This window comes from Candoia aspera, chromosome 12 (genome assembly GCF_035149785.1).
Source record: "Candoia aspera isolate rCanAsp1 chromosome 12, rCanAsp1.hap2, whole genome shotgun sequence".
NCBI classification, from domain to species: domain Eukaryota; kingdom Metazoa; phylum Chordata; class Lepidosauria; order Squamata; family Boidae; genus Candoia; species Candoia aspera.
In genome coordinates, this window is record NC_086164.1 from 959,618 (window position 1) to 983,337 (window position 23,720).

Sequence of the window (23,720 nt, forward strand, 5' to 3'; positions counted from 1 at the left end):
GCTGCGGCGCGCCGATACGTAGCGCCGCCCCGGAACCTGCGCGCAGACACACGGCGTCCCTTCCGCCCTGCATAACCGCAACCGGCATCCAGGTTCCGGGGCCCACGGCGTGCCTGCCCCGCAACGCGCACAAGCCAAGCCTCTCCCTCCCGGGGAAGGAGTGGTGGTGCGTTATCCATGGCACGGGGTTCCGGAATTCCTGTCCCCGTAACCTGTATCTCGCATTCGCGTCCAGGCCGCACCCAGCAGAAGGGAGGGAATTATGCATGATCCGGGGCTGCCTACCAGCGGGCCCTCAATGCTGCACCGCAAGGAAATGCCTCTTGCATCATAGAGGGAATTATTCGTGCTTTGGACTCCACATCCAGACGCATGCGCGAGGTTGCCTCGCCCTGTCCTGTGGAGGCGAGGGGTCGCTGGCACTCCGCAAGACGCGGGCAGGGGCGGTATGGGTCAAGCGTGCCTCTGCTCAGTAGTCAAACTCCTTAAAATGCAGGGGAGTCACCCGTGCATCGGATTGCAAATTCACAAAAGGTCCTGCACGTTTGGGGGCGTTATGGCCCCTCACATTCCAGTCCTACTTTTCCTCTTAGTGATGTTTTAATGCATTTATAACTACCTTCTTCCAAATAAAAAAATCAGAGGGTGAGCCCAAGCAGACCCACGCATAGCAGCAGCAGCAGCACCCAAATAGTAGTAAATAAAATGCAGGGGAAAAGGCTGCAACCAGAATGGGAAGAGGGGGAAAAACACAAGCCGGTTCCCACAGCAGGTGTCAGCAAAGTGCAAGAACCAGCAAGGTGAATGAGACTCCGAGCTGCTGGATTTAAGCAGCCTTTCACCCTCCAAACGGGTTGGGCTGCAACTCCCAGAATTTCCAGCCAGGGTTGGGGAATTTTTCAGAAGGCTGGATTGCAGGGATTACTTTACACATTGCTCCCATGTTGTTCTTATTCCCCCACCCCCACCCCAAACTGGGGAAAGAGGGATCCAATGGCACTTTTCTTCTTGACCCTGGAGTGGGATGCCTGAGATACTGTAATGGTTGCCTATCCTAAAATACTCTCAGATTCACAAGCAAGAGCTTAACAAAATCTGGTTTATTCAGGAATAGTATGCAAGTACAAAGAAAGCTGAGAATGAGAAAAGCACGCCAAATGCAAACTAAAAAACCCTCGGTACAAACGAGATCCCTCCCCCGTAGAATCTTCCCAGGCTCACAATCCCAGGTGCTCCTAACGGCTCCTGACTGTGCGGTGGAAAAGTCCTTGAGCCGAGCACATACCCCAAACACATTCCATTGAAAGGAACCTAGATACAGAGCTTGGCACAAGGTCAGCAACATGGCATGTGAAACGTTACGATGTACAGTGCACATTGGAACAGTGACCATGACAGATGCCACCTTGTCCCTGGGACTGTTTGTAGTTTAAATAAAGGTGTGTTTTTGCACAAAAGCCACTGTGAAAGTGCGGATCCAGAGATGCCTTTTCCCTTCCATTACTGCTTGTGATCAGGGGTGCCTGTGATGCTGGATTGAAGCTCCAACACACATTAAAAACAGGTGGAGCTTCGATCGCACAGGGATGGCCGCATCTTTCTGACCATACCCTGCAGGCATTCCCCACTTAGGGTAGTACTACAAAAACAGGAAGTAGCTTGATCTACTCTTGCGCTGCACTGGGGTTCTGCAGAAACCACATCTTCTCAAGAGAGTTACACCTTGATGTTTGACTAGAACAGTAAGTTAGCTTTACCGTTAAAGTTCTCGTTGTTGCATCCATAGACCATGCTAAATTGGCTAGTTTTAGCCTTGATTAGTTTTCTTGCGTAAACCCAGTTTGCTCAGGTACCTTAGGATTCAATGTATCAGGGAACCCAAAAATTATTTTAACAACTAGGTTAACCATTGTGCACACCTAGACATTTGTTAGGGGAGCCTCTGACAGATCACGCTGCTTGGTGTCACGGCCTGCCAAAAAGAAAATGCATAAAATACTAGCAAGCAAGTGAAACATTTCACCACTGTGTACTAGATGTATTGCGATTAAAACTGCATTTCCTCAACTCGAAGGTCTAAAGCAGCGTTTCTCAACCTCGGCAACTTCACGAGGGGTGGACTTCAACTTCCAGAATTCCCCAGCCAGCATGGTTGCCAAGGCTGAAAAACACTGGTCTAAGGGCTTGTGATGCACTAAGCTTATATACTAAACACATGGGATGGGTTTATGCACCACGGAGTATGCTAAAAGTGGCTCAGCGGTCTTAAAACACAGGCCATCTCTCTCAGTAGTAAGGATGGCTCCGCCATCTCAGCTGGCAAAAGAGGCTTCCCACGTCGTCGGGGGCTGTGACATCTTTGCCCAATGGGAAGTGGCTGATTGCCTCTCTCAGAAGCACTTTTCCCGTTGCATTAAGATTTTATTATCGCACGGCCAATATATGCAGATGTAAGCCATCAAGAGACCCCATCTTCAATTCCAGCGGGTCAAGACCAGGTGCAAGAGAAGCGGAGATCTTAGCCGAGCTACCAGGAGGAGGGCGTAGAGCCTTAAGCCTGGAACAGCCAGCAGGGGCGGTGGAGAGAGCATCCCCTCGGCACAGTACAACCAGCTTATTTTGGTGGCAGCGGATTGGCCGCCTGCTTATATAAGAGCCCCAAGAAAGAAGGTGCAGCCGGCGTCCGCCCGCCCTTCCCGCCGCGAGGCCTTCTGGGAGTGGTAGTTACAGAGCGCGACTTCTCCGAGGAGGCGCCGAGACGGGCCTGGCCTGAGCGCCTGTCTGCTTCCTTTGCCTGCCGGGAAAGCGAGTTTCCTGCCCGCTGGCGCTGCGCGCGGACTACGCCTCCCAGGGTGCCGTGGTGACGCACGCGCGGAGTGGCTCCTGGGCGCCTGCCTCGCCTGTGGTAAACAGAGTGCCGCCGAGGCGGCGGGCTGCTCTCGTGGCTCCGCGCTCGGCTGGAGAGTCGCGAGGCCGCGGCGGGCGAGAGGGCCAGCGGGGGAGCCAGCCCGGCCGGGGAGGCCCGGCGGCGGCGGCGGCGCCGAGCTCCTCGGGGCCTTTCCCCGCTGGGCGCCCTTGCCCTGAGGCGGTGATGTGGCGGCGCTGAGGGCCGACGGGAGCGGAGCGGCGGCCGCGGCGCCATCATGGCGGAACCGGCCGGGAGCCCCCCGGCGGCCGAGTCCTCCTCGTCGGTGGCCGCCTTGGACCCGGAGTTTCCTCCGCAGAGCCGGCCGCGCTCCTGCACCTGGCCGCTGCCCCGGCCCGAGCTGGTGGCCGTGGCCGAGCCGGAGCCTGGCGACGGGGCGGCGGCGGCGAGTCCTGAGGAGCCGGGCGGGGACGTCTCCGGTACCCCGGCGGCGGCTGGTCCTGGCGGCGGCGGCGGCGGCGGGGCCCGCAAAGGCGGCGGCGGCGGCGGGAGCTCGGGCTCCGGCGGGGCGCGGCGGAACGCCTGGGGCAGCCAGTCGTACGCCGACCTGATCAGCCAGGCCATCCAGAGCGCGCCCGACAAGCGGCTGACCCTGGCGCAGATCTACGAGTGGATGGTCCGTTCCGTGCCCTACTTCCGCGACAAGGGCGACAGCAACAGCTCCGCCGGGTGGAAGGTGAGCGCCGCGGCCGCTTCCTCCTCCTGCTGGCGGGGCCTTTTTCGCAGGCGCGGAGGGGGCGCTGAACCCCCCTCCCCTGGGGCGCTCGCATTTTGCGGCTCTCGAGACCCCTGCGAGGTAGGCCGCCTAGGCGCCGCCTGCAGGCTTCGCGGGAAGAGTGGCTGGCCCTCGAGTAGGCGCGAGAAGCCCCTGCTGCTCAGCGGGCGCAGTCTCTGCTTCGCGCCCGCCTGCGGCGCTCCAGGGGCACCCAGGGAGGAGCCCGTCCGGGTTTAAGAGGGCTGGTGTGTATAATCTGGAGGGCACGATACAAACGGGAGGAATAACACCTTTTTCTGGCAGTATTTCCAGTCTGTTTTGCTGAAGTAATGCTTGGTGAATTAGGCACTTTCCCCAGGTTACTTTATCAAATTGGCAGAAGACTTTCCTGAAACGTGAAACTTTGCTTGTCGTTTTGTTTTGTTTTTAATATATTGGGTTCTGAATGATAAAAATACCGCATTGCCAAGATACCACACTTTTTCTTGAACTGCAGCAATGGTAACGGAAGGCAGTAAATAGTACACTTTTCCCAACTCTTCTGGCAGGATTAAAAAAAAAGCACAGGAATTCGGCTGATAAATTCTAAAAGGTGGCAGGAACAGTGCGATGTTTTGAAGGTTTTTGCAGGTGCATTGTGGAGGTTCTGGAATTACTTCATCAGAAAACAGTTTTTTGCGCTGGCTTGCAAACCTGTCGCGTTGTACAGAAGAGTGCTCTGGAAGGCAGGGTAAAACAAATACAGTTCAGCACTGAGTATCCACAGGTCCCTGTACATCCTTGGAAGGGGTAGCATGCCTTTGGGCTGATGTGCAGTAGTCCCTGCCTTTATAAACTCTCTGAGTTAGTTGGAATGGGGATTTAGTTTAATCTAGAGCTTCAGGATAAAGGGCTCTTCTGGAAAATAGAACATTTCTGAGCATGTGCAGAATGCCAGCGTCAGAAAGCCTTCCACTTCCTGGAGCCTGCTTATAGACTGGGGTAGGTTTGCTTGTCTCTGAGTCCGGTAGATTGGCCTGAGTGGTGGTTTGGCCACCTGGCAAGGTCATGGATGGGACGGACTTGAACTCTTCCATCTTGCCAAGGAGGGCAACTGCTTCCTTCTTGATTAGGGAGGGGAAGGGTAGAGCCACAAAGGAAGGGAGAGGACACCAAACAAGCCTGGCTTCAGCTTACTTGGCTCCGTGGCTGTTACAAGTTGCCGAATGCTCAGGCAGCTGCTTGGCCTTGATCCCATTTACAGCGGACACGCTGGAACTCTTTAATCTTAACCCTTGTACGAGTTTCAGCCCCAAGTTGAAAGGACAGTGGATTCAACTCCAATATTATACTGGCAATATTGACTTCTGCAGGGTGTCTCTGTGCATAGAAGCCTGGGATTGGTTCAGCCTCCTTTTCCCTCTCACCTCACTGCCCTGATTGTTGCAATGTCCTAGATACAGCGCAGTGACACTCCAAGGGCAAAGCAATGTGCAGAGGTTCACCCGATCAGCAGATAGCAGAACAGCTTTAGGAAAGTCTTCTCTGGTTGCTGGAAAGAGAGGACAAGAAAACGGCTTCCTGTAGGCCTGAAGAAGGTCTCGAAATGTTTGCAGGCTCCTCTCTCTCTCCCTCTCCTCTCTCGCCTGCCTCTGAAAAAGTGGATTTAGGATAGGGGATTTTAGGATTTGGGAAGAGATTTTCAGCTTTGTTCTGTTTTGCCCACTGAATGTTCAGCTTGGCAGATTATTGTTAGGCCTGGATATAATAAATACCTGCCTAGCTTGACTTGTTATGAAGATGTCTTAAATCTTCTGCTTATCTCCACTTTACTAAAGATGGATACCAAACAGTCATCAAAGGGTGGACTTTGGGAAGCTGTGCAGCGGATGACTCCCCCCCCCCACACTCTTTTTTCCTTTCCTCTTGAGCTTGACCCTCCAGCTCACTATGTTTCAGCACTTCCAAGAAAAACCACTCCCTGCCCCCTTTGTAAATGTTCTCAGCTGTTTCTTGGAAAGGCAGGAGTCCAGTGTAGGACTCCAGGCCAGCCTACTGCAGAAGACCAAGTGCCGCACAGCGTTTTCAGTCCCAGGCTTCAGCTCTTTGTCACCCAGCTGTGCCGATGCTTAGTATAAATAACTCCTCCATAGCGTGCATTCCTAGCCCTCACAGCCCTTCTTTCCGAAAAGGAGCTCTGAGTCGAGAGTGAACACGTCTGTTCTGCTCTGAGGAAATGTGGTATGGCTGGAAATCTTTAAAAAAGAAGGCTCTTTTAAACATGACTCGTATTTGTTTGAAAAGTGGGCAGTAGACTCTTCCCTCATGCCTGTTCTTAGTACTGGAATAGCACCACATGCAGGAATTACCCACTTTTTAAGAGCACGCATGTATAGTTAAAAAAAAATTGGTTTGCTTTGGCTGGAAATGAGATACCTGTCTTTAGTAAGCATAGGTGGCATCTGCAAGGGTCTGCCATGTTCCTTTATAGTGAGAAGCCTTTTAGCCCTGCTTAAGGCAAAACCTTTGCTTAAAGTGGGATCTCGGCTGTCTTTAAACATACGCTTTTGGCTGATGCTCACAGGGTATCATCATCATTTAGCACTGCTGTCTTTGCTGTTTCGGAATGCAGGGGTTTGTGGACGACACTCTTTTGGTCTGAGCAGAATTGAAAATCACCACAGTGGCTCAGCCCTTTTTCTTAGTGGCATGAAGATGCTGAATCACTAAGGTTTGAGTAACTGGAGTTCTAAAGGCAATTATTGAACAGCACTTTTTTTTTTTTACAGTGTTTGGCTACATTTTATTCTGTGCAGTGGTATGTAATTTAAAAAGAGATCTTTTCTGAGGTACAGATGGAAGAAGCACACCTCTTGGCTGTGAGACTGGCTGTGATTTGGAACGTGTGACGTGAAACCCTGTACTGGTCTTCTGTGCAGATTGCAGGGATGAAAAGACAGAAGACTCGGTCCCTGTGCTTGCTGTCATAGCTTAACGTGAATAGGTGCCAAATGTGCTCCGATAATTTTTTTTCAGTCTCTTCAGAGGAATATTGTAGATTGCTGATAGTTTTGAATGGTTGGAAATGGCTTGATGGATTTTTCTCCTGTCTCTGTGGTGCAGAATTTAAGAATTAACAGTTAAAAGGAGAATATTCGAACGATGTAGCACAGTGTACTTGTACATATGTGTTTCCCTACTAATGGTTTATAAGTAAGCATTATGTTTTTCCAGTTCTGAGCCCTACTTAGATAAAGCTCTGCGTTGTATCCAGTGCACGTAAGAGGGCATCCTGGCCTTTTTGGAGGGACTGACCTTTTACACGCTTACAAGGGGGAAAGGGTGTGTTTCTGTGCCTTTTCCCTTAAGAGCCTGTCTGGTTCTGGGCTGAGCAGGGATGAGGGAGGATACCCTGCATCCTTCCTCTTTCAACACCCTCATGCATTTCCAGCACTCTGTTAAATGCAGAGAAGGTGCGGTGTCTTGGAAAAGCACCAGTAGGAAGGTCTGACGTCGTTTTTTAGAGAATGTTATAAGTTCTTGCAGTCCTTAACTATAAGTATGCTAACTACAGTGGCTGGCTTCATACAACTCTCTAAGCTTGAAATAAGCAAGCCATGTTATGGCTCTGGTTGATACATGAATCCAGCCAGTGGCATGCCAGGGCAGTGCTTCTTGGTATGCCTAGTTGACCAGGTTTCTCACTGCTGCTAGGTTACTGATTACTGGTACTAGGAGGAGAAGGAGGTTTCAGTGGTGAGGGATAGAGACAAAGGTGAGGAAGCAAATACTACTTCAACTTAGAGATATTTCAGGGCGCTTATTTATTTATCTATTTATTTGATTTCTGTAGCCGCCCATCTCAGCAAGTGACTCTCTAGCTTATGCTAGAGAACGCAGAGAGAACATTCTCAGCCAGTGTTTCCTGGCTGAAAGAGTAGATTAAAAAACAGGGTGTGCTTAGCTGAATCAGAATAGGACAACTATGCCCCACCCCAAAGCCAGTTGGGTTCAGAGTCCCAGCGGGCACTTCCCACTCCCTCTCCATGCAGCTTACTGCCTGCTTCTTGTTACCCAAGTGGAATTGTCTTGGAAGACTTTGCTGAATTTCTTTCCCAAAGAGATGTTTCCTCTTGAAGAGAGCCTGTGCAGAGGCAGATTGGAGCTGTATCTCCCCCCAGTGGCTTTAACAGGACCCTGAAGCTGGCAAAAATCTAATTTTCACTGACCACTAGATAATGCCACCCAGTTGGGTATCTCTTAACTTTGTGTAATCTGCCACCTAAGGATGATCTCCAGCTTTGCTGATACAGCCACCCTAATTTCTGGTTTCCACTCAACAGGGAACAAGATTCTTTTGCTTGATGTGTATTGGAAACATCCAGGTTTCTACTGGATGTTTTTTTTCCCTGCCATTCAATTGTGCCTGGTTCTCAGCGACCGCCTGGACAAGTCCCTGCAGTTTTCTTGGCAAGATTTGGAAATGGTTTGCCATTGTCTGCTCCCTAGGGCTCTGAGAGTGTGACTGGCCCTAGGTCCCAGCTGGCTTTCTGCCTAAGGCGGGACCAGAACTCCTGGTCTCCCGGTTTCCAGCCTGATTCCATAACCACTACACCAAACTGACTCGCTGGATGTTTTTGTTGTTGTTTATTCATTTAGTCGCTTCCGACTCTTCGTGACTTCATGGACCAGCCCACGCCAGAGCTTCCTGTCGGTCGTCAACACCCCCAGCTCCCTCAGGGACGAGTCCGTCACCTCTAGAATATCATCCATCCACCTTGCCCTTGGTCGGCCCCTCTTCCTTTTGCCCTCCACTCTCCCTAGCATCAGCATCTTCTCCAGGGTGTCCTGTCTTCTCATTATGTGGCCAAAGTATTTCAGTTTTGCCTTTAATATCATTCCCTCAAGTGAGCAGTCTGGCTTTATTTCCTGGAGGATGGACTGGTTTGATCTTCTTGCAGTCCAAGGCACTCTCAGAATTTTCCTCCAACACCACAGTTCAAAAGCATCGATCTTCCTTCGCTCAGCCTTCCTTATGGTCCAGCTCTCGCAGCCATATGTTACTACGGGGAACACCATTGCTTTAACTATGCGGGCCTTTGTTGTCAGCGTGATGTCTCTGCTCTTAACTATTTTATCGAGATTTGTCATTGCTCTTCTCCCAAGGATTAAGCGTCTTCTGATTTCCTGACTGCAGTCAGCATCTGCAGTAATCTTCGCACCTAGGAATACAAAGTCTTTCACTGCTTCTACATTTTCTCCCTCTATTTGCCAGTTATCAATCAAGCTGGTTGCCATAATCTTGGTTTTTTTGAGGTTTAGCTGCAAACCAGCTTTTGCACTTTCTTCTTTCACCTTCATCATAAGGCTCCTCAGTTCCTCTTCACTTTCAGCCATCAAAGTGGTATCATCTGGATGTTTTTACTTTCGGAAATTTTAAGTCATTATGTGCTGCTTTGTCCCAGTCATCCTGAATGTAACTTGAAATTTACATCACAGCTCGTACAGCTTAATCCAGCTGTGTGTATTGTCTCTTCCTGTTTTAAGAGTCTGATGAAACACACACTTTCTCTCCCTGTCATCCCTACAAGACAGGTCAGATTAAGAAACAGGCACTGCGTAGGCCTAAAACTACTTTTATTAGAATGGCTCTAGTAAGAGAACCTTGCAAGTCTGAATGTGCTTCCCCTCCTCCCTCTTTTATCTTCATGTGAATTAGGGGGGCCGCCTGCCTTAGGCTTTTTTGGAAATCTCTGCCTTAGTATGGGCTTAAGCCACATTTATCTGTTTGTTGCCCTGGTAACGGATCTTCCCTCTATCAAGGTCATCTACTCTCTACTCTCCCTTACCGTCTCCACTGTTCTTAACAGCTGGCCTGCTGAAGAATTCTGGAGGGCTTAAAAACGTGCTCACTACTTCATCGTACTTTTGATGTTTCCAGTCTGGGGGAAACATGAAAGCTACTGTCTATAAAGCTAGTTGAGAGTCTTAGTCTTGCTCAAATGAAGACTCCTTAGCCAACTTAACGGTGTGGGGATAGTAATGGAGTACTGTAGGTCCTGTCACAGACCGATGGCTGACTAAAGAACACAGCGCAGGCAGTAGGCACAATGGCCAGTTCTTGCAGTCAGATGATCTGTGTGGGAGCCTCTGCTTTATAACTCTTTCGTACGTCATCTGGAGTTGAGGGGATCAGTAAATTGTCTTTGTTTGCAAAGGATATCAGATGAATAGGGTATTTCAAACAAGAAGTAACTGAAATCCAAAGGGATTATTTCAAAAGTAGTTCAGAAAAAGCAAGAGTAATTTACCTTAGGGGGAAAAAGGCAGAATAAATACAAGTAGTCCTCGGTTATCTGCAGTAATTGGGACTAGAATTCCTATCACTAAGCAATGCAGTCGTAAAGCATGATGTCATGTAACTGCATCACTTAGTGATGGCAATCCCAGCAGTCCCCATTGCTGTCATTAAGTGAGGTTTGCGGGTCATTAAGCAAGGACCTCCTCGCAACATCTTGCCAGCTTCAAACAACCAAAGTCAGTGGGGAAGCTGGCAGGAAGTTGCAAGTCCCAGGCAGGCAGGTCGCTGCTGTGGGGTGGGGGGGCATGCAAGGGTCTGGCATGGTGCAAGTGCAGCAAGGCTTGGGATGGCTGCTGTGGGGTGGGGGAGGGTGTGTGAGGGGCTGGCTTTGCACGGCACAAGTGCAGCGAGGTTTGGGGTGGTTGCTGCTGTGGGTGGGAGACTTAACCAAGCGAGTTGTGACCTTCCCTGCCAGCTTCCTATTGACTTTGCTTGTTGGAACTGGCAGGGAAGGTCGCCAATGGTGATCACGTGACTGTGGGACACTGCAACTGTCGTAACTGCGAGCCAGTCACAAAGTGCCCACATCGCGATCATGTGACCATGGGGTGCTGGGACGGCCAGAACTTCAAGGGCCAGTCGTAAGTACCATTCATTCAGCGTCATCATAACTTCAAATGGTCACTGAATGAGTGGTCGTTAAATGAGGACTACCTCTAAAAAAATATTCCCAAATCTGCTGATGACCTGTGGGACCAACCAGAACAATCAAGTGAGCTGTGTAAATGGCAAATTCCATATAAAATTATATGGAGAAAACGGCTAGGGAAAAGTTGTTTTCTGTTTTGTCTACTCTTAGAACCCGGGGTCATCAGTGTGGCTGTGGATGCTGTGAGTTGTCATCTACAGCTGGCAGGCAGACTGCCCTCAGAACATTAGATCCTTGTCTCTGGTTTCTGCTGCCAGGCCCAATATTCCTTGGCACCTTACTAACATATAGGTTTTCATGAGGGACATGGGGCGGGGGGGGGGGGCTATCTTGTGTTGAGCTTTTCCAGAGGGCAGATTTCTTCCTTGGCAGGCAGTGGGAGCTTGCAATTTGATACAGGAGGTGCCTTTCTTTCCTCCCAGGAATGTCTGAGTGTTTGGCTCATCAAACCATCATTTCCTGTCTGTCCTGGTGAGGACAGTTGGCCCCAACCAGCTGCCAAACTGTTGTAGGTTTGGAAGCTCCTGAATGAGTATCACCATCCTACCATTTTAAGACCCATTTTAGAGGATAACCAGCCAGCCTGTACTATCAAAATAGCATTTACTTGTGGTGAACAGAGACGTGCTTTTCAGAGAGATAATTGTTGCTATTTTTCCATCACTTGATATCCTGAAATAGAATAATGGTTCCCAAAGTAGTAGCTTTCCAAGATGGTGTGTACTCAAGTAATCTAGACTAAGAAACCCACATCAGAAAGCGTGGGGGTGGAGTAGGTATACAGTGTATGCTAAGAAAGCAACAGAAGCCCTTTAAGCGCTAAGGAGTGTTCTGAAAAGTAACGTTCTTTAAAAATGGATTCATCTCCCCATGAGGTTGCATAATACAGAAATCAGTTTTTAGAGAGGGGATGTCAGGTAACATGCTTTGAGCTTGTAATCCTCAACTTGTGTTAAACATTTAGTTTGAAACAGAGTGGAGTTTATTCATGGGGCTCCATTTTTTTTTTTTACCCTTTTTTGCGGGATGGGGATGAGGTTTGTTTAAGTATTGATTAAACATTTTGCCATGAATGTGGGGTCAGATTTAGTTACTTGAACCTGGACATTTTTAGAACATTCTGGCTGGGTTTGCCCATCGCACTAAGCCGTGTTTTGGTAAACTTCCGTTTTTGTTTTCAAGCCACAATTGATTAGGTTCATAAGCAGGCGGTGCTAACAACCAACCATGCTGCAGCTCAGCATCGTGTGTGAGCCTGGTTCCTCCACCCTCTGTCCTACAGCATTTGGCTTTGCTGTGACTTCTGAGTGCTCTTTTCGGAGTGACTGGGACTCATTCCGCTCTTTGGCACCCAAAAGCTGGGTGGTTTGGTTGTGCGGCATTTATTTATTTTATTTTATTAATCAAATTTATCACCGCCCATCTCCCAAAAGGGACTCTGGGCGGTTTACAATAAAAGATAGATAAAAATATAAAACTATAAAACCCTATGATACAGATACAATAAATATAATAAAAACCTCGATGGTTAAAAGTTCTTTATGATTTGCAGGCAGAACTGGGTCCTTCTAAGAAACTAACCATCCCCAGAAATGGCTACTCTCCCTCCCGCCCCAGGCATAATTACAGAACCAGGTCTTTAGCTGTTTCCTAAAGTCCAGGAGGGAGGGGGCTAACCTCACTTCCGGGGGAAGGATATTCCAAAGGGCAGGTGCTATTGCAGAGAAGGCCCGCCTCCTGGACCCCGCCAGATGGAATTCTCTTGCAGACGGGGTCTGTAGCATGCCCCCTCTACATGACCGGGTGGGACAGGCTGATGTGATGGGGAGGAGATGGTCCCTTAGGTAACCTGGACCCGTGCCATGGAGGGCTTTAAAGATGATAACCAACACCTTGAATTGGACCCGGAAGCATACTGGCAACCAATGCAGCTCGCGGAGCAAAGGAGTGATGTGTGCTGATCTTGGGAAACCCAAGATCGCCCGCGCAGCTGCATTTTGCACCAGCTGTAGCTTCCGGATACTCTTCAAGGGTAGCCCCATGTAGAGCGCATTGCAGTTTGTCCGTCTGTCGAAGACAGTCCTCAGCACCTCTGAGGGCCATAAAAGACACCCTGCTGCGGTTTTGGATGAGGGCTTCCTTGGTCCTGAGGTGGGTTGCGGTGCCAGTGGACAGCTGACTCTCTCCCTGTTTGTGCTGTTCCTTCATTCCTTGGGTTGTCTTTGGGTTTTGTCAGCCACACAAGGGAAGCCAAGGCTCGCAGTTGCAGAGCAGCTCTGTTCCTGGGCCAACGAGCTCTCTTGACGCAAAGCTGAGCCCCCTGTGGTTCTGGCAAACGAGACCTCTTATCCAGAAGCGAACCCTTGCTAGTCTCCTTCGGAAGTCACATGCTGTTCCGAACCTCTTGGTCTCAAGTCGCTCTGACATGGAGCCAGAGTCTTCCGGTTATGCAATTAGGTGGCATCTACCATGTCTTTTGGGGAGAAGGGGTGACTGTTGCTGATCAGCTGCTTTGCTGACTCCTGCAGGGTGGTACTCTGGAGCAATTGGCAGCCTGCAAACCGTTGTCAGGGAAATGAGTGTCCTGTTCTAAATCAAGAGCAGTCAGGGATGAGCTGTTGTTTATATTTGCCTGATTACAAGGATTGCAGAGAAGAAGTCTGGGAGCCAGAGAATTCTCGGCTGGAATTTGAAAACAGCTCTGTGGCTTGGAATCCACGAACTTCTGGTTCTGCAGTTGGTGGCCAGTTGGCAAGGTTGCTTGTGCTGTCAGCCAGCAAACGGCCAGCAACGTTGGTTAGGAGGCAGAGCCAAGGCAAGGCAGCTTGGCTTTCAGGGTGGGCGTAGCCCTCTGCCGCAAGTAAGGTTAAGATATGTGCATATTCCTTGCAGCTTGGGTGAATAACAGTGATCCTGTGATTTCTGTTACTAGCCTAATGGAGTTGGGGTAGAGGCTGTCCCGCATGCTGTTTGCTGCCCTGTTCCCCACACGCCGAGCCTGGAGACCGATAAATGCTCTTCAGAATGAATTACATAGGCCCTGTTCCCACACAGTGCGAAACCATAATGCAGTTTGTTTGCTTTTGGCTTAATGCGTTGCATGCATTCAGCACGCTCTTGCTTGTTTAACTAACCATTGCTTAGTGCAGTGTGTTGAACCCAGCCACTGAAAAGCCAGCATGGAAACGAAGTGGTAGAATTCTTGCAATTCTTTGATCTGCTGGAATTGCAAATGGATCCCTCTATCCTATTTCTTTCCCCCCCTGTATTGTAATGTTATAAACCTTGATACATTGCATTATTTCAATGCAGTCGTGTTTATATAATATGATTAAAATTATTTAACATTCTATTATTTGAAAAGCTTAAAATACTGAAAATAGAAAAGGATGTTAGTGTTACCAGTATAAAATTATTTAACTTTTCATCCAAAGTTGAGTATAAGGTGAAAAAGAACCACTGCAATTCACATCAAAGTATTAGTTATATGATAACAGTTTCAGTCTTGAAATAATTACTTAATAATAAGATCTCCATTATATTACTTAATATGTATGTGTGTGTATATATATTTATGTTTATATATTGATAAAAGGAAATAAAAGATAGACGAAGCAAATTTAACAAAAGTTTAAATACCTAAAAAGTAAAGGGGAAAAAGAAAAAAAGGAAGTAATAGTAATTTTTTTTAAAAAGAAAAAACCTATTGATTTCTGTCTCCCCCCTTTTTATACATTTACTAATTTGCAATATTTGTAAGCATTCAGGCCCCTTAAAGGCCAGACTATAGATGGCCATATTTGCCATACTGTGTGATATATTGTATATATGGGAACAATTCTTGCTTAAATTTAGTTGAACTTATTGTGTATATAAATACTGTTAATTTTGCCGTTGCTGCGTATTCTCCAAGTTTAAGTTCTCAGTCGGATATTGTTGGGATTGTGTTTTTCTTCCAGTATTGAGCAAAGCGTGTTCTCGCTGCTGTAAGCATCTGTCGCATTAAATTATGATACTTCTTAATTTTTTCTGAGATGATACCTAATCAGAACACTTGCAGTTTCAATTAATATTTAAATTCCAACATTTTCTTCGTTCGACTGTGTCCTCTATCCCAGGGTTCCTCAACCTTGGTGACTAGACTGAGAAGTATCACCAGCTTCCTGCATTAGAAAGTTAAACCAACTCTGTTGCATTGATATCTGTGTATTACTTTTCTGACTGATCTTTATACAACCTGGCGGCATACTGGTAGCCTTTGCTGTTAAAACAGGCCCCTCTGCCCTTCCCCCCTCCCCCCCAGTTTATGTAGCATAGAAATAGGGGGAAGAAATATAGTGGCCTTGGGAGGTTTGGTAAGACTTTCTGTAAAGTCCGGTACTTGGTCTCAGAATGTGCTTAGCAACGTCCTATTCATTAACTTTAGGTGCATCGTAGTACCTGGTGGGTGTTTGGAGTCAGATAAGACCTGACAAGCCTAAAGCCCACAGATTCCTGCTGCAGGATGGCGGGAACAGCCTGATACATGAGTGGGCCAAAAGGCTGCCTGGGGGGATTGTAAAGGCACACCCAGAAAGGCCTGGGGGGGGGGGCTTCATGTGGCCCAGGAGCCTCAGGCTGCTCACGAGTTGTCTAATAAGTGTTTATAGCAGTGTTTCTCAAACTCAGCAACTCAAAGACATGTGAACTTCAACTCCCAGAATTCCCCAGCCAGCCATGTGCTGAAGTCCACACTTCTTAAAGTTGCTGAGGTTGAGAAACACAGGTTTATAGGATTGATCTAATAGTCTGTCCTCTCCACTTTATCTCCAGAACTCCATCCGACACAATCTCTCTCTGCATAACAAGTTCATTAAAGTCCACAATGAAGCTACCGGGAAGAGCTCCTGGTGGATGCTCAATCCAGAAGGTGGCAAAAGTGGGAAAGCTCCACGGAGACGAGCGGCCTCCATGGACAATAGCAGCAAGCTGGCCAAACTCCGTGGGAAAACATCCAGGAAGAAGCCCGCCATGACGGTGACTCCAGAACCAACAGCCGACAGCCCGGTCTCCCAGTTTCCCAAATGGCCCAGTAGCCCTTCTTCCAGAAGCAACGAGGACTCTGACGTGTGGACCAGTATCCGGCCCCGAACCAGTTCTAACGCCAGCAGTGTGGGGCTTTCTTCCGTTCTGACAGAGCAGGATGACCTTGCTGATGAGGAACTCCTACCCACCCTTGTTTACTCCAGCGCATCCAGCAATGTGCCCCCCACAGTGACGGAGGAGTTGGAACTCATTGACGGCCTCAATCTAATGTCAGCCAGTTCGTCCTTGCTGTCAACTCAGCAGCCAGTTTCGAGCGGCACAACCCAGAGGAATCACAGCTTCCCCTTGCGAGCCCCAAGCTCAGCTGCTCAGGCTGCCTCCTTTGGCAGCTCCCTCTTCAACCCCATGGATCACTTGCTGCCCAGCTCTGCCAGCCATTTCTCGCAGTCGCTGGAAGAGCTGCTCACATCCAGCTCACCGCCCGCCAGCGATGTGATGATGACGCAGATGGATCCAGTTCTCCCACAGAGTGGAAGCCAGATGAACAACCAGAGTTACCTTCTTCTGGGGGACCAGCCATCCAAGCCCAAGATGAGCCTGGGAAGTCTTCTCAGAAAGCCTTTGGAGCAGCAGCTGGAGTCTGTCGGTGCCACTGCTTTGCCATCCGCCTTTCCCATGGTGGCATCGTCTCAGAACCCTGTTGGCCTGTCCACTTTGAAGGCACCAGGCTCAGCACAGTCCGCCCAGGTGATCCAGCTGGGCACCCAGCCCTCCCTGTCCGCTGCTTTCCCAGCCTTTGATGGGAATCCGGATAAGCTGCCCAATGACTTGGATGAAGATATGTACATGGAGGACCTTCAGTGTGATGTGGATTACATAATCAGCACCGACCTCATGGATGGGGAAGGACTGGACTTCAACTTTGAATCCATTCCGTCTACTCCCAGCTACCCGAGCACATCACAGGCTTCCAGTCATAATTGGGTCCCCAGCTAATTTCAGATGGACAAAGGTATGTAAATGTTGATTCTGGATTATGGGCCAAATTAAGTCTGCTCATCCCATCCCACAGCCAGCAATTTGGTCCTGCAAATTTATGGAAGGTTAGATCCCTGCCGCCTCCTTTTTCCAGTATTTATTGGTTCAGAAAATGCATGGGTTTGGCCCCCTTCTTTCAGGCAGAGATACTTTCAACTGCTATAAGCCAGCAGAACGTTCTCCTCCAGTTCTGTAAAGGGATGGAAAGTGGTTCAGCTATTACAATGCTCAGTGAGGTTTCTGCCCTTTGGGCTAAACTAAATAAGGTTTGGTTTGGTTTAAATGTCCATTAAAATGAAAGTAGCTGCCAATCAGGAGGAGGGGGAGGACAGATGATAGAGAAAAAAAGTTTGTGCTCTCCCTGCTTCTATTTGCATTGGGTGAAATATTTCTTGTGCAACCATTAAAGTGTTCCTCCCAATAAAATCAAAAGTCCCGGGATGAACTAGACAAGTGGAATTGGAATTGCTATAGTTGAAAGAGCTAAATGCCTCAGTTCGGGTTTGTTCTTGCTTGATTTGGTTCATATATCATTTGTGTTTTGGCTGGCGGGGGAATTCTGGGAGTTGAAGTCCAAATGTCTTAAAGTTGCCAAGGTTGAGAAACACTGGTTTAGCTGGACATTTCGGGGTCTGAATGGAGACTGCCTGCATTGAAACACATGCTTGGTCATTTCCTTAGGGGCTGTTTACATTGGTCCCTATTGGAGTCTTTGGAATGCAGTTCCTATCTATGGGGATGACCAGAAGCAACTGGGGGGTGGGGAGTATAAATATCCACCCCTTCCTGTTACACCTTCTTTATCTTTGGTTGCCCTCCATGCACTAAAGGAAACTAAACCCTTTTCTTTCTGCCCCCACTCCCCCCCACCTTTCCCAGTGCCCTTCTGCTTCTGGAGCTTGTGCACACCCAGAAGAGTCTGGAATGCCAGGAGCTTTGGTGCCCATCTTTGCCTTGCACGTGAGCTGGAAGCAAGAGGCAAGCTGCAATGGGAAGAGAGGGATCCCGTTAAGTGCCACATCTTTCCACGAATCCAGTGCAAGCCCTCCTCCCGACAGGAGCCTTGGAAAAGCCTTGGAAAGCGCTTCCCCATGGCCAGACTCCCCTGCCCTGAAGAAGCATTTTTCAAACGGATGCTCTTCAGGCCTAGCCGTGATAGGTCTGTGCTGCCTGAACCCACCGGTCGATTTCTGCCTCGTCCGTCATTTGACTTGGTACACTACGCTTTGATCGGTGGGAAGATGGCTGGCCAGTCTTGGGGCTGCTTGAGTGGAGGCGCCTGTCTTTTGTGCACTTGTCCTGTTCCTGAGAAGAGCAGGTGGGGAGGAAGCAAGCTGCCCCACATAGCGAGATTGCTGAGCTTGTCCTTGACAGTGCTGGCCAAGAGGCCCTCCTGGAAATCAAGGCCTAGCCTGGCCTTTTGAAGGCCCCACCTGGACATGGTCATGGAAAGCACTTTCCTGAAGGTGTGACTGCCCTCAAGCAGGCAAGCAGGTGCTAAAAGCTGTTGCTGAGAAACCAAAACGCCTTCTCTGGGTTTGTTTTTGTGCTGCAGTAGAGAAATAGGAAACCCGGATCTGGCCTTAACCAGAGCCCTGATCAGTGTCGAATTTTTTCTTCTTTTTCTAACCTGGAAGGGCATTTTATACAGATGAACTATTTTGGTGGCGTTTTCTATCTTTCCCTCTTTTGCTATGGACAGGAAAAAGGCTTTTTGTGGTAGCCTTCAGCCCATTTTACATGTCTCCATGTTGAGTGCCTTTTCTCCCCTCACCTGGCATGTCAGCAGCTGCGCTATTCCAAGTCCAAATATCCAGAACAAGAGGGCAGCTTCTTGGGTGCTTTATGGCTGGGCCGGGAGGAGGGAAAGGGGCACCCAGCTAGCCTTGTTCTTTGGAAGTGGGGTAGGTGAGGGGGCTGTAGATAAATACCTGTAAAGTTAGCAGCAGATTAACTAGAAGCTTTTGTTAAACAAAAAAAAAGGGGGGGGGGAGAAAATCCTGTCTATATTTTAACAGAAAATCCTATGAAATGATTGGCTAAAAGTAAAGGACCTTTTCTTACAGCTGTGTAAGTTTTGATACCAGGGAGAACACTAAAGCACACAATTGCTGGGAAATGATCTGAAGATGGGAAGATGGGTGGGGGCAAGGGATGGTGTTTAGATAAGACTTAGAGGCCCCTCCTCCGAGGGGGAGTCCTGGCTCCTGGAAGCACAGGGCTGATGATCTTGTATTCCCAGCAACAGGAGTCTCGGGGTGGTCTAAGCCTGGAAATAGCAGAGTCACAGCTGCCACTTTTGATACTTTGGAGCCCTTGACCTCTTGGTGCAGAATGCTGCCCGTGGGAGGGCCACCATAGCTCACCTCTGCCTGGTAACTGACAGCCTGGGGGGCGGCTGGGTCTGCTTGGGGTTGACGTTGCTGTGGAGCCTGGTTGGCAATGCTCCGGTTGCAGGGGAGGCAGTAGCTTTGTCGTATGCCTCCAGTATGTTCTCTGGCCTCCCTGTAAAGACTGGGGTAGTTAGTGTTGCAGAAATAAAGAGTGTGAGAAACCATTTTTCCTGCATTTTTCCTCCTTAACAAGGGGAGATGGTGTGGGCTCTCCGTTCTGCCATGGGTGTGCTTGGAGATTCACCAGCAGGGTTGGAAAGGGAGAGTTCCAAAACAACCTGGAAGGGCAGATGACCCAGATCCTTTAGCAAGTCCATTTTCAGACTTTCTTGCATTATCTTCCTGCAGTTACTGAAAGCCATTTGTGGTGAGGGTGAGGAAAGGCAAAAGGTGTCTGCGTGGAAGTGTGTGCAGCGGATAATGCTTATAGCAAACTGGAGGTGTATTCGTATCCAAGCCAGTCCTCAGAGTTCTTTTGAGGGGACCTCCTGCACTGGCTTGGAGTGGTTCTTTTGCAGAGGTTGGCTGAGTTGAAAGGAAGGGGTGCCAGTTGAGAGGGATGGTGCCCTGGCCTTCCACTGCCAGAAAGCTGTTACGCCAGTTTGCCTTCTCCAAGCAAGGCCCAGTTAATTATGGGAACATACTGCTCCCCTCCCCTCCTCTGCATGGAGCATTGTAGACAGAAGGGGTCTTGATTAGGATCGGGAGAAGCGAGAATTGCTGTGACCCAAGGCCTTGCGCTGGGCTGCAAGAAGAGATACAGATGTGAGTCACAGCCTGTATATCAGGTGTGTGTAAGTCTGTTAAGAATTGCCACACATCTGATTTCCCTCCTGCAGCTGCACTAAGAGGGGTCCATAGGTCATCCTGCCCCAGAAGGGTATCAGAGCCTTTGAATTGTTTTTATTCATCTATATCCTGCGTAAAGGAGGAAGCGGTCTTTGTGATATAATATGGAACGCCTTCCCCTTCCCCAGCCTGTGCGTTTGGGATATCCTGTCTTCAAGGAGAGCACGTTTCTGCTTTGAATTAAAAATGAAGGTAGCACCGTGTCTTCTGGGGCATGAATAATGGGATCTGCTGGGATCCAGGATGTTGGATCTTTATGCACAGCCCAAGGGGTCTTGTTGAGCTGTTTCTACCAGGATGTTGATAGGGATCTGGAGCCTTCCAGATGCAGTTAGACTTCAACTCCACTTGTGCGCTTAACAGCGGCTTTGCTGATGGGGCTGTTGGGCATTGGAGTCCCAAACTATTGGGAGCTGTAGGTCCTCATCTGCGCCTAGCCTGAGGAGAAATCTTCAGGCCGGCCTCTTTCCAGGGCAGAGTGATGAGGGTGCCGTGGCGGAGGCCACACTGTGTTTGAGTTTTCCTGCCCGTCCCTGGGAGGGGTTGGGGGTTCAGAGGGGAGCTGTTGAAGAGCCCCCCTGAATGTACGCTCTGTTCCCTGGAGCAGCAGAATCCCTGTCCAGGTGTTCTAGTGTCTCTCCTTTGCCCCAGCCCCCCTCCCCCGAGTTTTTGTGGATTTGCTGGAGGGCAAAATGCGACAAATAAACCTTTATAATCATCTGTGTTGGAACAGTTCTTGTACTTCCCATTTCAAAGTTTGCAAGAAAAGTTTTGGCAGTGGGAGGGAACAGACCTCTTTGGAAAGCGGGTCGTGCTGGAGGTCATAAACTTAAGGGGGTTGTGTGTGTGTTTAAATCTAAATGCTGGGTAATAGGAAATAAATTTTGGTAGGGATCTAGCATGCAAGTCAATACCTGGTTTCTGCTAGAAACATCACTGAGTGGGGCAGCAAATAGCAGACTATATGGCATTGTGCCTTGATTGCATCCAGGTCAAAGCCTTAATGGAACTAGTAAGCATGAGCGGATGCAGAGGGCACCTGCAATATGAAGCAGTAACGCTAGTCTTGGGGGGGGGGTCATAGGTGGTAACTTTCAGGAACACATTTTTCTGGTGTCTCATAATGGCCAGTCAGGTGTCCCCAGCAGCTCTAGGGGGCGTGAAGAGACAGTCTCACCTGTTGCAGTAACCAGATGCGTTCTTGCTGGTGCCAATCCTATTCTTGGCTTGCCTGCCTTATAGGGGTTGGCATACCTGTTCCTCAGGGGAGGAAGGCTGGGTATGATAAATCTTGCATCTTTGAGTGCAGCTGGAAAAGGCAGAGTAACCTCTCTGCGCTCCAGCTTGAGGAGGGCGAGGTGCAAGGAGAAAGAATACAGCCTAGCCGCTTGCGATGTGGCAGAATGCCAGTTTGGGAAGAAGAAACACCTCCTTTCTGCAGGGGGGGATTACTAACATGCCGGATCACTCTGTTAACAGGCTGGCCCTTTACTGGAAGCGGCAGTTCCATACTTTGGATGGAAGGAGAAAAAGAACCACGTTTCTGGAGAGCCAGAAAGCTGTTCTCACACCATCAATTATTTTGGCAACGGGGATTTTCTGTGCTGTGGGCATGCTTGCTCTGGGACGAGGATGGTCACCCGGACGTCTGTCGTAGCGCTGTATTGGTGCAGGCAGGCGCCACGCATCAGGCCCCCTCCTGGAGCGGCTGTGTGTTCTGCTTTGCAGAGCGCTACCCCAGCCTGCCCTGGAGGACTCCTTGGCAGGCGGCATTCCAGCACCAAGAGGCCAGCACATTCCATTCTCCTCCTCCCTCCAGCAGGCTTGGGAGCAGCTTTGCCCGCCTCTGCCAAGGCAGCCACCTCCTTCCCACCGCAGCCGAGGTAGAAGCTGCTGTTCAGGCTTGCCCCCGTCCAGGAAGCAGCACTCTGCTCCCTCCTCAGCCGGTGTGACCTCTTGTCAGCTGTAAGCAGCAGACGGGGGCCTGGATCGCTTGCTCCAGACAAAGCCTTGAACTACCATGTCCCTTGTCCTTCCCGTACTGCACAGAAAAATCTGAGCCCGCTCTAGTAATGTGATTCTGTAGCAAGCCTAAGTCATGCAAACGCAAACATGTGCTCATACTTGGAAGCAAGCTAATTTGGGAGCCAGCGTGCCGCCCGATAGGATGGTGCAAGTTCGAATTTGTTTGGAAATACTTGTTCTCTCTCCCTCTCTGAAGTTTCCCTCTGTGGCAAATGGTTTAATCTGGGGGGAGAGAGCTTAGCTCATTGGGGGGTACGTGGTTTCATTTAGGAAAGTTGGATTCAGTTGGTAGCATTTTCAGTTAGAAGAACCATCTGGGAGATGATTTTGGTGTGGGGAACCTACTTAAGTTTTAGGAGAACAAACATCAGGCCGAGCATCTTGCCTTCCTTCAAGGCATCTTTATATATTCTGTGAGTTTGATTTCAGAGGAGACTGAAGTTCTGTGCTCCAGAAGAATGGGGTGGGGATCCCCAGAACTACTTTCCTGGGCAGGTAGATTGTCCTCTGAAGCTGGAGTGTCACCTGCTGGTCAAGGATTGCAGTGCAGGAGGGATTAAATAGCTGAGACTGACCCCTTGGACAGCGCAGGAGTGGGAACTGCCCTGGGAGATGCTGGCCCCTCTGGCGGCAGTTCAGTGTTGGTAGCGGAGCTCTAGCGTGGTCCGTGGTATTCTGTGGGTTCCTGGGCATCATTCAGGATAATGGAGAGCTCAGCCATCGTGCAGCGGGCTTTGTTTCTGCTTAGGGGCGGTGTGAACCCAGCTTGTGTGTTTGCAGTGATGCTTCGTGGCTCAGTGCAACGCATAACCCTGGCCACTCTGTTGAGGTGCACCACCGGAAGCAGCTTTTCTGCTTCGTTCCCATGCAGCTCTCGGAGCTTGCTTAGTGCGCTCTCAGCTTTTGAGAGCAGAAGGCACTTTTGCCAACAGGCCCGCTTGAGTCTGAAGATCTCCTAAAAGTACAGGTGGATTTTCCTGTTAGCAGGTTTCCACAGTACATTAGTATACCTTCAGTACGTCCATTTATCTCTATAAGCAGAATTCTTCCAATTGCTCTTCCTCTTCAGGGCCTTGATTTTTCTAACTAAGACTACTACCTGAATAAACTTTCTCCCTGACTCATGAGCTAACAGATTGATTGACACCATTTGAATACAGTACTGCTAAGTATCTCTTAAACCAGGAGCGTTCTTTCTCAGAATAAGGAGAGCACCTGGCACAACAGAGCTCGCCAACAGTGGTTTTCAAAAGCATTTCTGCAAAGCATCAGTTGCCTGCTCAGCATCCTTTTGACCCCAGTACATGTTTAAATTGGTGTGATTTCACTTCCTGTTACATCATCACAGCCTGAGCAGAAGAGGCCATGTTGTTTTTTTAAAGTGAATTATTAGCACATACACAGAGTAGCATTTTGTTCCTAACGAAAATGGGCAGTCTGTGGCACTTGCCTGGTGGGTGTTGCTTTGCATGCGCTGCAGTTGAAGGTTGTTACCAGAAAGATCTGGGGGCTGGAACTGCTCCTGTGAACCTATAATCCGGTACACTTCCACACAGGAATGAGCATAGCCGTGGGAGCCAAGACCACTGGCTCACGTACACAGCGTTACGCCAGCTGAGGTTAGCCTTCTCCACCCTGGAGCCTTCTAACTGTGCTAGACTGCCAGAATACAGGCGCTGGCAGAAAGCTGCTAGATAGGTGGGACACAGAGGCAGCTGTGCATTGGAAGGGTGTGCCCACCCTTCGTTTGCCCCCCCCCG

General features: G+C 49.4%; 1 protein-coding gene across 1 annotated transcript; it reads left to right on the forward strand.

Annotated features, from left to right (window-relative positions):
* Nucleotides 1-2,891: 2,891 nt before the first annotated feature.
* Nucleotides 2,892-18,756, forward strand: FOXO4 (forkhead box O4). Its single transcript, XM_063313717.1, has 3 exons — nt 2,892-3,602; nt 15,443-16,667; nt 17,573-18,756. The coding sequence occupies exons 1-2, from the start codon at nt 3,144-3,146 to the stop codon at nt 16,649-16,651; spliced, it is 1,668 nt and encodes a 555-aa protein (XP_063169787.1). The 5' UTR covers nt 2,892-3,143; the 3' UTR covers nt 16,652-16,667; nt 17,573-18,756.
* Nucleotides 18,757-23,720: the final 4,964 nt, after the last annotated feature.

Coding starts and splice junctions, on each gene's coding strand:
- FOXO4 (XM_063313717.1), top strand. CDS start 3,144: ATGGCGGAACCGGCCGGGAGCCCCCCGGCGGCCGAGTCCTCCTCGTCG. Junction 3,603..15,442: donor ACAGCTCCGCCGGGTGGAAG/GTGAGCGCCGCG, acceptor CTTTATCTCCAG/AACTCCATCCGACACAATCT.